Genomic DNA, 13,522 nt, shown 5'->3' on the forward strand with positions numbered 1-13,522 from the left:
AGAAATTCCGCGAACATAAGAGGAGCCTAAATTCAGATATCATTTAGAGGGTATTGTATATTGTAGTGATGGGCCGCGGGCGACAGGTATACATCAAGAAACCACAAATTATCATCAGATGTATCCGAATCGGTCTCGCTGTGGTCAGTGGCAGGCTGATTCACTCACTTGTTCCGCAACAAAACTAGAGACTAAGTCGACAAGGTCAACATATTTATTACTACCTGTTGAGAAACCGGGCTCCAAGTGATAGCTGCACCTAAGCTGGACCTCTGCGATTGATTTTCTGATTGGATGTGATTATCACGTAAGTGGAGAAGCGCGCGAGACGTGTCTTTATCCAGGTCAGCAGGTGAAGGAGTATAATGAGAATGAGATAATTACGACGCGGCTGGATGAGTGTGACCCGATAACACAGTCTTCTAATGATTACATGCCTAGCAGGACGTCAGTCTGCAGTGACGTACGATAGTCGTGTCTTTATGATAAGGTGTAGACGCACACCCGGACATATAAATAAAAAAAAGGACATTATTTTGATGAACAGATTGGTGATCAGCGTAATTGAAGTCCGGCACCTATATTGGCCCAACATTTCTTGAGAAAAAGTGGTTCAATGTCCTTAGTAAACACCATCATCTCCTGTATACATTCCGATCAGGCAAACAAAGCATTATAGATTAACGGAAGACAAATACTGTTGACTGTAAATTGCGAAATACATTAACATTCACATTAACTAGGTACGGATTTACACCCCACGGTCCATATATCTATCTATATATGCATTATAGTATATAATAATTTGAGCTAAGTCCCTGTGCTGCATTATGTTACGCTGGATGGGTCTGTTACTCCCTAAACAAAGATTTTGGTTTTCTTTTTAGTAAAATACTATATGCTTTGCTATTAGCATTATCTTAATTTTATCTTTTGCGTTTTCGTGGGTTTAAATGAACTGTGAATACAAATTCAATTCTTCACATATTGCAATATTACAACCCGGCGTTTCCGTTCATAACTGGAGCACGTATTCCCATTGAGTCTCCCATCAATCCAAAAGTGCTGATATAAAGAGGATATCTAACAGTATCTTCAGTAATGCCAAATATAGTTCACGAGTGTGGCTAATATTTTGTTATCTTTCACGAGTGTGGCTAATATTTTGATATTTTTCACGAGGACGGGTATAATTATTTATCTCCAACCACTTAAAAAATTGCATGTCAAATCGGTGGTCAGGGTATGTTTGTTAACAAATGCACATGGACGGCGCATGAATATCGTCATTCGAAGTACCCATCAAAGCCCCAAAAATGCATCCCAATGTTACACACGAAAACATAGGTCTAAAATTAATGCACAATATTTATTCAAACAGACACTAAAATGAGGTGTCATTGATACTATTCTGATGTTAACAACTGTTCATCTTGTCATGTCTTAAAAATCTGTCTCTTACGCATATTTAACATTAAATAACAACGCGGGAACTATTAGTGACGTCACTCGAAAAGAACTTTCGTAAGAACTTCCGGTTCAGAAAGTTAGCGCGTGCAATCTGTCATACCCTAGGGCTACAAATGGACCTCTTTACATCATGTTGTTGTGTTATAGGCCACATCGTCACAATTGATTCTCTTTTGTGGTTATCGTATGTTAACGAGCGTAAATGTTAAATTATGTCATGAATTTCATTCTGGAATTGGTATTTTTTGTTATCGGGGACCCAAGATTAATATCACGTTTTTTTTTGTTATCAGATATCTAATTTTTTTTTTTTACAAAATTGAATGAATTATAGGGTTATGACATGTGTCATTTGTTCACATATCATCTCGGATGATTTCTAGAATGACAAACCATCTTCATAGCATTGGATTTGTATTGACACGGCGAATGTTGTTCATGTTTTCCAAAAATCTTACCCTTCGATGTCATCTCTTTTTACTATCCTTGTAGTTTTTCAATGGTCTCCGTAAAAAACCCACCGCTCTATATGTTTGATAATCAATCGCAATTTTGTTGAAATGGTGTGAAATCTTAAAGGAATAAAGAAAGATTAAATGACCAGAGAGTCAACTGTATACATAATTCAATGGTAATAACACTAGGCGTTCCGGACGGGAAGCGTCTTCCGTTACATTGACAACATGTGACATTTAAACCAAATTTCAGATATAGCATCGCACCAATTTACCATCCATCTCCCGACATGGTTTCATACGAGGCCGAGTTCATTGTCGAACTTATCTGAAAAGGTTAAAAACTAACTTTATTGAAGAGCTTATTAAAACAGGTAATGGAGATTGTAAAATCCTTCAAATTAATCTATAGGTATATTGACGATGTGCGTTATCTTTTTACAGCATTGTAGACTCTACAACATCAGCCACTTACCTCGGTTTTTACAACCAGCAGGAACAGCTTGCAAATAAGCTGTACGACAAACGTGTATTTTTCCATTTCTAGATAGTAGATTTCCTGCTCTCCCTACCTATGGCACTAACATGCCACATTAGATTCAATATTCAAGGACTTGTTCTCATTATAATTTCCGTGACGGTTGTCGGCTACTGGCAGAAAACTTAATAACCCAAGGTTTAGGGAGATGCAGGTTGATGAAGACAACTTTTATGGTCGGCATTACGACCTCGTCTGGAAATATTCTTTTTCCCTGTGTGATATGAAGTTCTGTTTTCGCCACCAAAGTTCCCATTTTAAGAATGTGATTAAACACAAATCTGTTACTTTTTATATGTCAGGCAAAATATGACACAGACCTGTTCATAAAATCCCAATTTTTCCTGCTGAAGGAAACAAAAACAATATCAAAAAGCGTTTAGGGCTTATGGTAACGTATGTATATAAGGGGACGTTTTACGACCGTCATCATAATTTCATTGGGGAATTTTGTTTTTTTGGTGGATGGTATTTGAAACCTATTTGCTGGAATTAAGCTCTACACAAAACGTGAAGAAATGTAATAGGTTGACTGGATGAATCCTGAGGGTTTTAGTTTACATACGTATGGGTGGTGCAGTCACGGAAGCCTGATTTGTGTTGTTCTATGGTGATGAGTGTTAATAACATAACAAACAAACAACATAAATCAATTATTCAAATTTTTATTTGAATACAAATATTGGTACAAATTAGTAACAAAGTGTATTTTTAAGAATCCGAGCTCCGAACATCCAATCAGTGAGTCCGACACAGATTTGTCACAAAAAGACAACATATCACAGTTGTTGTTACACAGCAATGTTGGATATCACTTTGTTTACGTACCCTCCTCCGTACGTGAACTCTCAAAGCCTACTCAGTTTCTCATCCTTTAAAATGTTGACAGAAAAGACAACATTTAAGTTTCAAACAAATATACCATGAGAAAGTGTAAAAAGTTGAATAGAAACACACACAATATAACGATTAAATGAAACACAACGTTTATTAACATATTTTAAGCATTGAACACAGGTGACGAGAGTATGAATCGCCTCTTGTGATATTGAGATCATTTGCGATTTGAAGGCACGGTTCCACTGGAGAAATATCTAAGATTCCAACTGTTTGTGCTGGATAATTTAATATAATTTTAGAATTTCTTGTTATTATGGTTGCATATAATCATATCAAGAAAAAAATTGATTCCAATTTTTCCAACTTACATTAATGTTCAAAAAGGAATCTTAAAAGAAAGTAGATTTGTAATCGTTTTTTAATGTGTTTGGTAAACACTTGTTTTTATTTAATATTACAATGAGATGAAGTGTAATAATAATAGCTAGAATTGTGATGCAGAAGCATATTAATAGAAATATGTAGCGTTCAAGAGACCCTTCAGATTTTCAAAGAAGACATCTTTTCCAGGGACGTTAATTGGAATCTTAGACATATACAGGCATACGAACAGTTTAAGGTCAGGTATAAAATGATGTCAAGGGACAATGATGACGTCACAGTCATCCTTGGTATCAAAATGCATAACGTCTAGGTCGACGTTAAACCTAGCTACATATATAGCAAGACGCCTTGTGCGTGTCATTTATACAAACTGTGAATCTGTCACAAACCCAGGAAAATTATAGCGATTTCAATTAACATAATATATTTGTAATGATTTAAGATCGCGTTAAAAAAAGAAAAAAAAACCCCAAAAATACATGTATTGAAAATACGAAGGTTAAAAGTCCTCATATCAACAAACAGATGACCTGTTTCGCTTATACAACAATTCAAAAATAAATAATTACAACATTCATAATATTATAAATCGAAACATATCTAAATTGTCTCCTATATCACGTGTTGTGATGTATGAAATCAAAATATGAAATAATAAAATTGTTGAAATAAAAATATCCATGAATGCGCTTAAGCTTTAACGTAAAGAAAGTAACACAACAGTTGTTTTCATGACAACAAACATTAATAAACTGATATACATCAGTCAAGTAAAAAAAAAAAAAAAAAAAAAATTTCACACATTGACATTGAAGACTCTAAATTAGAAAAATGTTTTAATGAAAACTATCAGGCAAGACGCCAAATATCCATGTTTGTGTCATCCACAAACAATAAAAATGATCTTGATATGTAAAATGCAACAATGAGAGATAACAATAGGCATTATTTAAATTATGATTTCGGAGTATTATCATTATCTTGATCTTTTGAATACACTATAAAGATTTCGTGTGCAATAGAATTTGAATAGGTTTACAAATAACACTTGTTTGTATTTTCACACAGTAACCACCTCCGAAATTTTAATTCAAATATTGCCTAAAACAACATGACAACTATAATGGATTATTATGTATATAAATGTAAAAACGATGAGAAAAACGTTGAGTTAAACTATTAATGATATATAAATATACACCGGTTGATTAGACGTCCAGATATGGCGTCCTCTATTTGCAGAGGAGTTTGGCACGCACATTAAATGTCGTTCAAAAATAAAACATACTTAGCGGAAGCTGGGTATTCTAGAACATTTATCATATCTATTAGATAAGATACTCTCCAAAGTAGCCAGCTTCCGTAGTATAACATGCTATTAACAACAAATATCTCCTCTGGATAAAACGTAGTAACAAGTGATACTAAGGAACATTTGGAACAATCATAAAAATAAGTAAACCATGCCAATGTCCAAAGTCCATAGACTGTGTTATTTACAAGATTTAAAGCAGACAAAATAATTATCTCTTTGTAACAAATATACGCTTGGTGCAGGTAACACACACGCTTTGGCAACAATAAGGGTACACCATCTCCTTTAATATTTCGTAGAAAATATACAAAAGATATATGTCAGGAACTTAACAGTTCAATGTTTTCGTCTTCGACACTGTCCAAAAATCACAACCACAAAATTGCACATCATCTCCATAAAAACAAATATATATACTTATAAACAAAATAAAGCGAGCACCATATGGAAAATATAGAAAACTGTTCTACAAAACCGTTTCCTTCCTCAATAAAAAAAATATGATTGAAATAAATTCTTTTGATTAAATTTTTGATTAGTTGATAGAGTAGAAATAACAAAGATGGCCCGGTAAAAAGGTGAATAGTGAATAGAATAATGATTTGTAACCAAAACCCTCCCAATTTGACTGTTAATTTAATACGTGGTTTATTTTATAAAACTTTGATAACAATATTTTACTGATGACACAAATATTTCACAAAAGATATATTGCTGCTGTGATAAGAAAACCAAAAGAACATTATTGATAGAGTAGTATGTCATAGTACGGTACCTTTGCTTGAAATATGATTTTTAAGGGGTGTTTGTAAACATTGACTGTAAAATGATTGGAGTTTAGTTCATCTACTTATCAATAGATATGCGAGACATTGAAACATCAAAAAAAATTATATAGTACAGGTCATTGAAATATATACATATAATACATAAATCAGTTCAAATACATAGATAACTTTTATATACAATCTCTAAATCGATATTGAATGCAACAATCAAAGGAATTCAACACCAACAAACAAAATGTGTTTTTAACCAAAATACACCTTATCACATAATTAAAAAAGAACAAAACATCAAAGTACTTTACATTCGCAATAACAGCAAAACTCCACATTCGCAATAACAGCAAAACTCCATACATAAAATTATTAGATAAATCGATACAATATAAGCAAAGATAAAACTGTTCATCATCAATAAATTGACACAAATATGCTGATATGATAAAAACATGAGAAATAACAATGGATAAAGCATTAATTTCCAAAGCATGAAATAAGTTCGGGAACATTACAATGAAAATTGATGTACACAGATGTTTTTATTACACGGCCTTTTAGGGGAAAGATATGTTCCTGTAATATTTTACTGGGTTGGTTTGTTTTTGTTTAACGTCCTTTGTTTAACAGCCAGGGTCATTTAAGGACGTGCCAGGTTTTGGAGGTGGAGGAAAGCCGGAGTACCCGGAGAAAAACCACCGGCCTACGGTCAGTACCTGGCAACTGCCCCACGAAGGTTTCGAACTCGCAACCCAGAGGTGGAGGGCTAGTGTTAAAGTGTCGGGACACCTTAACCACTCGGCCACCGCGGCCCCTTTTACTGGATACCTTGCTGTTGAGTGGTGTTACTGGATGCACATTCGTCCCCAATGTCCGATTGGAATTATCATAAAACGAATCGACATCTCAAATGTAAAATAATTTTACAAATATATTTAAATCAGTTTAATGTAGGCGACTATCTATCATACAAGAGTGATTCGGGGTTTCTGGAACATTTGCAAAGAAGATATGCTTATGCTGATATATTCTATGTATATGAATGCGTGGTTATATCGAAGTAGGAGAAGATAACTCAATGATTCAATTTATTAATAAATAATTTGTACGCCAAATGGTTGCGTACTTTTAGAAAAGGCTTTAATATATTCTTACTTATTTAGTTCCATCACTATTCTTGCTTAGATTTTCTAAAATTTTGGAAGTATAATGAGGATTGCAATCAATTCAATTTGTTTCTAAGCTGCACCTAACGCCGTTTACATACTAATAACTGTCTGCTTATAAAGTACCAGGTTAGTTCGCAGAAATATGATAACAGATTAAGAGTTCAGACGTGAACATTGATAGAGGGTCTTAAAATCTATATCTATAAAAATATACCATAATGATATAACGAGTAAAAGAATAATAATTTCAGTTTTCCCCTGGCGAGTTATCAAATAACATAATTTTGCGAAAATTGATGAAAATGCCATCTCTCATACAAGATTGAAACCTTCTGGCATCAATTAGTCCTTAAAATACGTGACGTCACAATCAAATCATTTGGAACCTTGCTGTTTGCTATCTATCATATGTGGATAAAACTATCATGGACTAACTGTTGTGAGGCTGATAACTAGCTAATTAAGTAATGACCCATAAATGATGTCCCTTGGAGTGACATCATTGAAACAGGTAGATAATAAAGGAAATGGACAAAACGATAGTCGAAATGTCCACAGTGAAATTGTGTTTGTTTATTGGGATAGATCAATGCAGTGAAACGCTCTTATACATGGCTTTGTATATTCAACGTGGTTTAACCTTTAGTGAAATTCGATATCAAACTAATCTCAAACATAAGTCTATAGATTATTTGTAGCGTATATTCCTAATCTCATATTGTGATATCTATATTAAATTAGCTTGTTAAGGTCGAGGAAATCTCTAAAGTTGATACAAATACATTTCTAGTAACTATTTCTGTGCGTCTGTCTTCTGTCAAATTGCATACACCTGGTAAGCTTTGGTTACGTTAAAGTTAGACAGAACAAAGTGTAAGCTAACAATGCAGTGAATATCAAAAGAATGCCTTCAATGTTCAGGATATTCAACAGAATTATTTTGAAAAGATTCAACATTCCTATCTAAAATTCAGAATGTTTGAAATACACAAACTGTTTAAAGCTTGCCAATCTCTCCTTTTCCTATGATTGACCTTTAGAGATCGTCATTTCATCACCTATAGCATATAAAGCAGTGATTGTTTTAGGTTTCTTAATACGCCGCTATCAGGTTAGCTGCAGAGCATTCGAAAATGAAATAGATTCAAAAGGTCAACTATTACATCTGTTAGGCAAGATCAATATCAGACGTATTTGATGGGTTTCCGTCTTTCTCATATGGTACGCTAAAAGTGTAAATATGGCGCATCCAACAAAATACCCGGAAATGTTAGAAACACCAAGAGGACGTGTACATATATATTTACCCAGTGCTTTGATGTCCCAATTCAATAAATAGAAGAAAGTTTCTTTTCAATGGGATCTTCATGATATATTTAAATCGAAACGAAGAAAAGAAACATTTGACGACAGGACAATCAATTAACATTAGATTTTGTTAACGTTAACCATACCATTTTACACTAAACACAACTCCATCAGACAATATAATGGTAATTTTATCCATTCCTTACAGAATCTAAAGGATACGACTGATATGACACTTATATGATAGAATGCAATATTATACTTAATACCAATACTATTCATTTATATTTTAATCTAATTAAAAGAAGTTGTAGTTGATATGAAAGAATCATTTGTAGGACTTTCTTTAGAAAACGTAAAGAAATAATCAGATTAAAATGAAGCCAACCTGATATGAGCTGAGCTGTTGTTGAAAGCATGTTTTCTAGAATGACACAGGACCCTTGGAATACTAAAATATGAGATAGCATTTCTCTCTTCGTTGATGGTTTTACGTCTATCATAGAATTATTGAGATTATTAATTATGTTACACGATAAAGGACATCAGTTTAATTAATGTACCTATCTAATGATCCTCTCAAATATCCTAGATTAATCTGAGATAAGAGATAGTTGGCGATGGCATCGAAAGTAAGTTCTTGAAATAAGAGTCGATTTATTAACATTTAAGTATCCGGTAAGCCATCTTATTAAGACGGCAGTTATTGGAAGGTTATGGTGAAGCAAATAACGCATTATTCTGCATAAAATCGACACTACTGTGGAATAATGAAAGCGAAAATCATATCTGTCTGGAAGACATATTTCCTATCTTAGATTACACCAGTGATGATTCAATCAGCGTGAGCTAAACATCACGTGATGTACCAGTTCTATCATACTGACTACATGGCCGACACGATATTTATGATACATGGAATATTTCTATAACAGAAACTTTCTTTTTGCCCCGAAGACATTTTAAACTTAGTCTTTATTGCAGACCAAGTGTTGCCATTGCAATTACAGTATTCATCTTGAAGATATAAAAGACATAATGTTTAAACTGTAACCATGGTGGCGATAACATAGACCTTCCCCTGAACTGTAACCATGGTGGCGATAACAGAGATTTCCATGAACTGTAACCATGGTGGCGATAACAGAGATTTCCATGAACTGTAACCATGGTGGCGATAACAGAGATTTCCATGAACTGTAATCATGGTGGCGATGTTATAGACCTGTCCCTAAATTGTAATCATGGTAGCGATAACATAGACCTTCCCCTGAACTGTAACCATGGTAGCGATAACATATACCTTCCCCTGAACTGTAACCATGGTAGCGATATTATAGACCTTTTCCTATACTGTAATCATGGTGGCGATAACATAGACCTTTCCATGAACTGTAATCATGGTGGCGATAACATAGGCCTTTTCATGAACTGTAATCATGGTGGTGATGTTACAGACCTGTCCCTAAACTGTAATTATGGTGGCGATATTATAGACCTTGTCCTGAACTGCATTGTCTGTTTTGTATCTTATGTTGATAAAATGTGTTGGTAATTTTTTTTCACATACCTTAGCCTTTAATGAATTGTGCAATGATTACGCATGCTATAACACCTAGTGGAGTTTAGCTAATTTCCATTGTTCCAATTGTGACGTCATGTCTTTATTGAGCCACATGAAGAAAGAGATTTGAATTGACAATATCAACACTTGTTCAATTATATTTCATATCAAACTGATTAACTGCTGTTTTAACAAATATATATATTGTCATATTAGCTTACTCGGTGTATGATGAACAGAATTTTGCATTCGTTTCTTTATTGTATTTACTAGATTTGTGAAATGTTCCCTAATCACCAGAAGATCGTTATAATGACAAATTCTCAGATCGGCATCATGGATCTCATATGAAATGGTAACTCTGGTTATTCTATTTCTATAGAGTATCATCATTAAAGCATCGTGTTATCATTCCAGTAAATTCAACAGGGAACCTCTTTGAAATTGTGCTGACGACACCATACGGGCATCTTGTAACCGATATAGAAAACATTACTTACATATTAATCACCATTCATTTAAAAGAACGAAGATGATGCTATTTTCGGATGATACATATCACTTAAATTGTCCAGATTCTATTTAACGGTTCAAAATATGTACATATTTGATAATGTATAGACACTGCATTGTTAAGCCACAACGCTTAGTGGTTTCCGATAAAAGCTGATAAAACAATACGACTGTGTTTTTTTATAAAGTATATGATCATTTAATGGCTTTATAATGAATGTCTTTTTTTTCAGTCAATAAAATATATCCAATATGTGGTCAATTTGAAAAGTAAAACATGTTTATTTATAAGACCATTTCATCAGACAAATTGAGATTGATGGACGGATTCTTGTCAGTCTCGACAATACATTAACATAAACATACAAGTAATTCCAATACAAAGATAGTACAGGTAAGTATACAGATAAACTAATGTATCATCAGTCCCGAAATACGTTATAGACATGCACCATCGAGTGTACTGGGGAGATGTGTGACCTTGTATATGATTTTGATTACTGATTATGTCTATATTGGGAGACATAACTCTTGTGATCACGTGACCAGATCGTACCTTATACATCTTTGTACACAACTGGTCGTTAGAATAAAAACGTGTAGCACCTGTCAGATACGTTCTGTGTAAATAAGCATTATATGGCTATTAATGAGGTCAATATTCCCAAAGATGAAAAAAAAACAAAAAAACACAAGCAAAGTGTTATTGAACAAAGAAATATAAAATGACACCTGCCTAAATCCGACCTCTGAGTATTCCGACTGATTTTCGTGTTCAATATGATTTTAATCGCGCTTCTTAAGAATCTATTAAATAAGGCATACTCCTTATATATACATCATTTTTATTCTTACAGGTGTCGATTAAGATTGTTTTCAGTTATGATAAAAAGGATTTAAATCCAAAACGTGTTTGGATGAGTATCGTTCATTTAACGATTTTCACTAGTACTCAATCTATTTTGGTAAATAGTGTGGCAAAAAATAATACCCAACAAAGAGAGTGACACAAGGGTGATGATGTATATGATGAGATAAAAAATGATAGCTTCAAGCACTTTTATAAAATATGAAAAAATAATTATGACAAATTTACTTCAAAAAGTGACTTTTGTAACATACACTCTTCACGTATATTGCTTATAAGCTACACAAATCAAAGCAAATGAAAACATGCAAAACGCTAACTATGGGACATCAACAGGGACAAAAGTACTGATACGGATTGAAAAATAAATAAAATAATATTTACAAGTAAATAAATAATAAATAATGATCTACGATACTTAAAGTCGGTTAGGATCCGTCCGTATCGGAGAGATGTTCCAAAAGACTCCTAGGTCCGGTCCGGTGCTTTCGTTGTATTTTACAATTACAGGATCCGTTTATTTCTATAAGACTCCAGTCCTCTTCTCCAGCATCGTTTCTTATAAATGCGTAGGAAAATATTTTCTTCGTAACACACTCTGATTGAAAATGTCTCCTATCTGTTCCTAAGCACGGTGCACCTGCATCTACACATACCGTTTCGTAAATATATTGGTCAATCCGGCGTCCCCCGACCTCAATATAAGGCAAAACCGTCACCCGGTGGCCCCACATATTAAGAGATTCTGTTATCTGAACCCAATCACTCATACTTGTACAAGCGCTCATGGGGCTGCCATAACGCACGTGATTCCCGCCATGTGATCTCCGTCGCCGTTTACGACCGGAATCAGTAAGACCATGTCCGTGTCTCCGCTTATGCTGTCTGTTCTTTTTATTTCTGTTGTTTTTCCCGCGTTTTAATCTATTTTGATTGATTTTTAAATGTTCTGTTGCAACAATCCCAGGACTTCTTTCAGTCGTCACATCTTGGAATGATGGCGGAAGTGTGGGTTTTCCGACAGAAAACGCGACGTGAGTCAGCGCAGCATTTTTGGTATGGTTTCCGAGAATTGGGAAAAATGTGTCATCATGGTTTCGAACTTTCCAGTAACCTGGCACTTTGTCATTTGTCATCAGATCCTCGGACATATTCCGTCTGGATTTGCGATGACCTCTACGTGTATTTCTGAGAGACGAGGCGTCAGTAATGTGACTTAAGGTCACAGCCAAAACCAGCAACTTCATACAATACTTTGGACCAAAGATCTGAAATCAAAATGAGACAATACATCATTTTTAGATTGGCATTTGCAAAAGTTATATAAGTTTTCTCACGGTTTCGTTATAAAATAGCATGTTTTAATGAGTTATAAAACTTTGTCTATGTCATTCGCCTATGTCATTTATAAAAAATTTCCCAGTCCATGATGACATGATGAGATTTTGTAATTGTAAATAAATGTCTAATATAAAATATTTAAAATGATTTATCAGATACAAATAGCTGAAGTAATGTAGCTTGCATACATTTTTTAATTACATACCAATTTCCGTTTTTGTGTGAAATCCAACATTTTCTTTTATCCTTTAAAACAGTATTACTCCTTGAGAAATCACTTCAATGGTCATACTCACGAAACAAAAAATTAAAATATAAAAGAAAAACTAAACGTTAAACACTGTTTTTATAAACAGCAATATAAGACGATACTAGAGAACTTGAAAACAAGTTTATAAGATTAAAGTTAATGTAACACATATTGTGCCTTCGAATTCACACTCTCCACGACGCTATTCCTATAACCTCCCTCCGAATGTGCTGTTCCAACGTAAGTGTCACCTAGGTATAGCGACAAAGGGCTTATATAGTCACTTCATTTGCAATTAAGTCAGGACAGTGTAACCGCAGCCTTCCGATCACACCGAGGACAAGGATGAAATGTGAGAAGAATGGACGAAACTTATCCCTTAGATGCCATATAGCAGTTTGTCATGATTGTGCCAGTTGCTGTTTGCTCTGTTGTCGGGCCAAGAGACAATGATTTGGGTCACGAGTTATGTAGAATTAATGGCAGGAGATATCAGAAAATCGCCAACAAGAGAGTTTATTGGCGTAAAGTGTATCTCTGTAAACGAGAGCTGTCATAGGTAGTTATAGACAGGATCATTAGGTAGTGAGCGACAGAGGTATCTATCTCATTATTGACTTTTTTTTTACTGATCTGATGGTTTGTTTTCCATGTATTAAACGCATATCGCATAATTTCATGTACAATTATCTATGTAGTGATTGACGAGATAGGAAGAGACAAAT

General features: G+C 34.2%; 1 protein-coding gene across 1 annotated transcript; it reads right to left on the reverse strand.

Moving 5' to 3' along the window:
- Positions 1-6,513: 6,513 nt before the first annotated feature.
- LOC117327530 lies at positions 6,514-13,246 on the reverse strand. The gene is made up of 2 exons (XM_033884576.1): positions 12,753-13,246; positions 6,514-12,474 (listed from the first exon to the last, which is right to left on the reverse strand). The coding sequence occupies exons 1-2, from the start codon at positions 12,780-12,782 to the stop codon at positions 11,635-11,637; spliced, it is 870 nt and encodes a 289-aa protein (XP_033740467.1). The 5' UTR covers positions 12,783-13,246; the 3' UTR covers positions 6,514-11,634.
- Between the last annotated feature and the right edge of the window lie 276 nt (positions 13,247-13,522).

The sequence above is a fragment of the Pecten maximus genome, chromosome 5, assembly GCF_902652985.1.
Source record: "Pecten maximus chromosome 5, xPecMax1.1, whole genome shotgun sequence".
NCBI lineage: Eukaryota > Metazoa > Mollusca > Bivalvia > Pectinida > Pectinidae > Pecten > Pecten maximus.

Coding starts and splice junctions, on each gene's coding strand:
- LOC117327530 (XM_033884576.1), bottom strand. CDS start 12,782: ATGTTGGATTTCACACAAAAACGGAAATTG. Junction 12,475..12,752: donor TCACACAAAAACGGAAATTG/GTATGTAATTAA, acceptor TTTTGATTTCAG/ATCTTTGGTCCAAAGTATTG.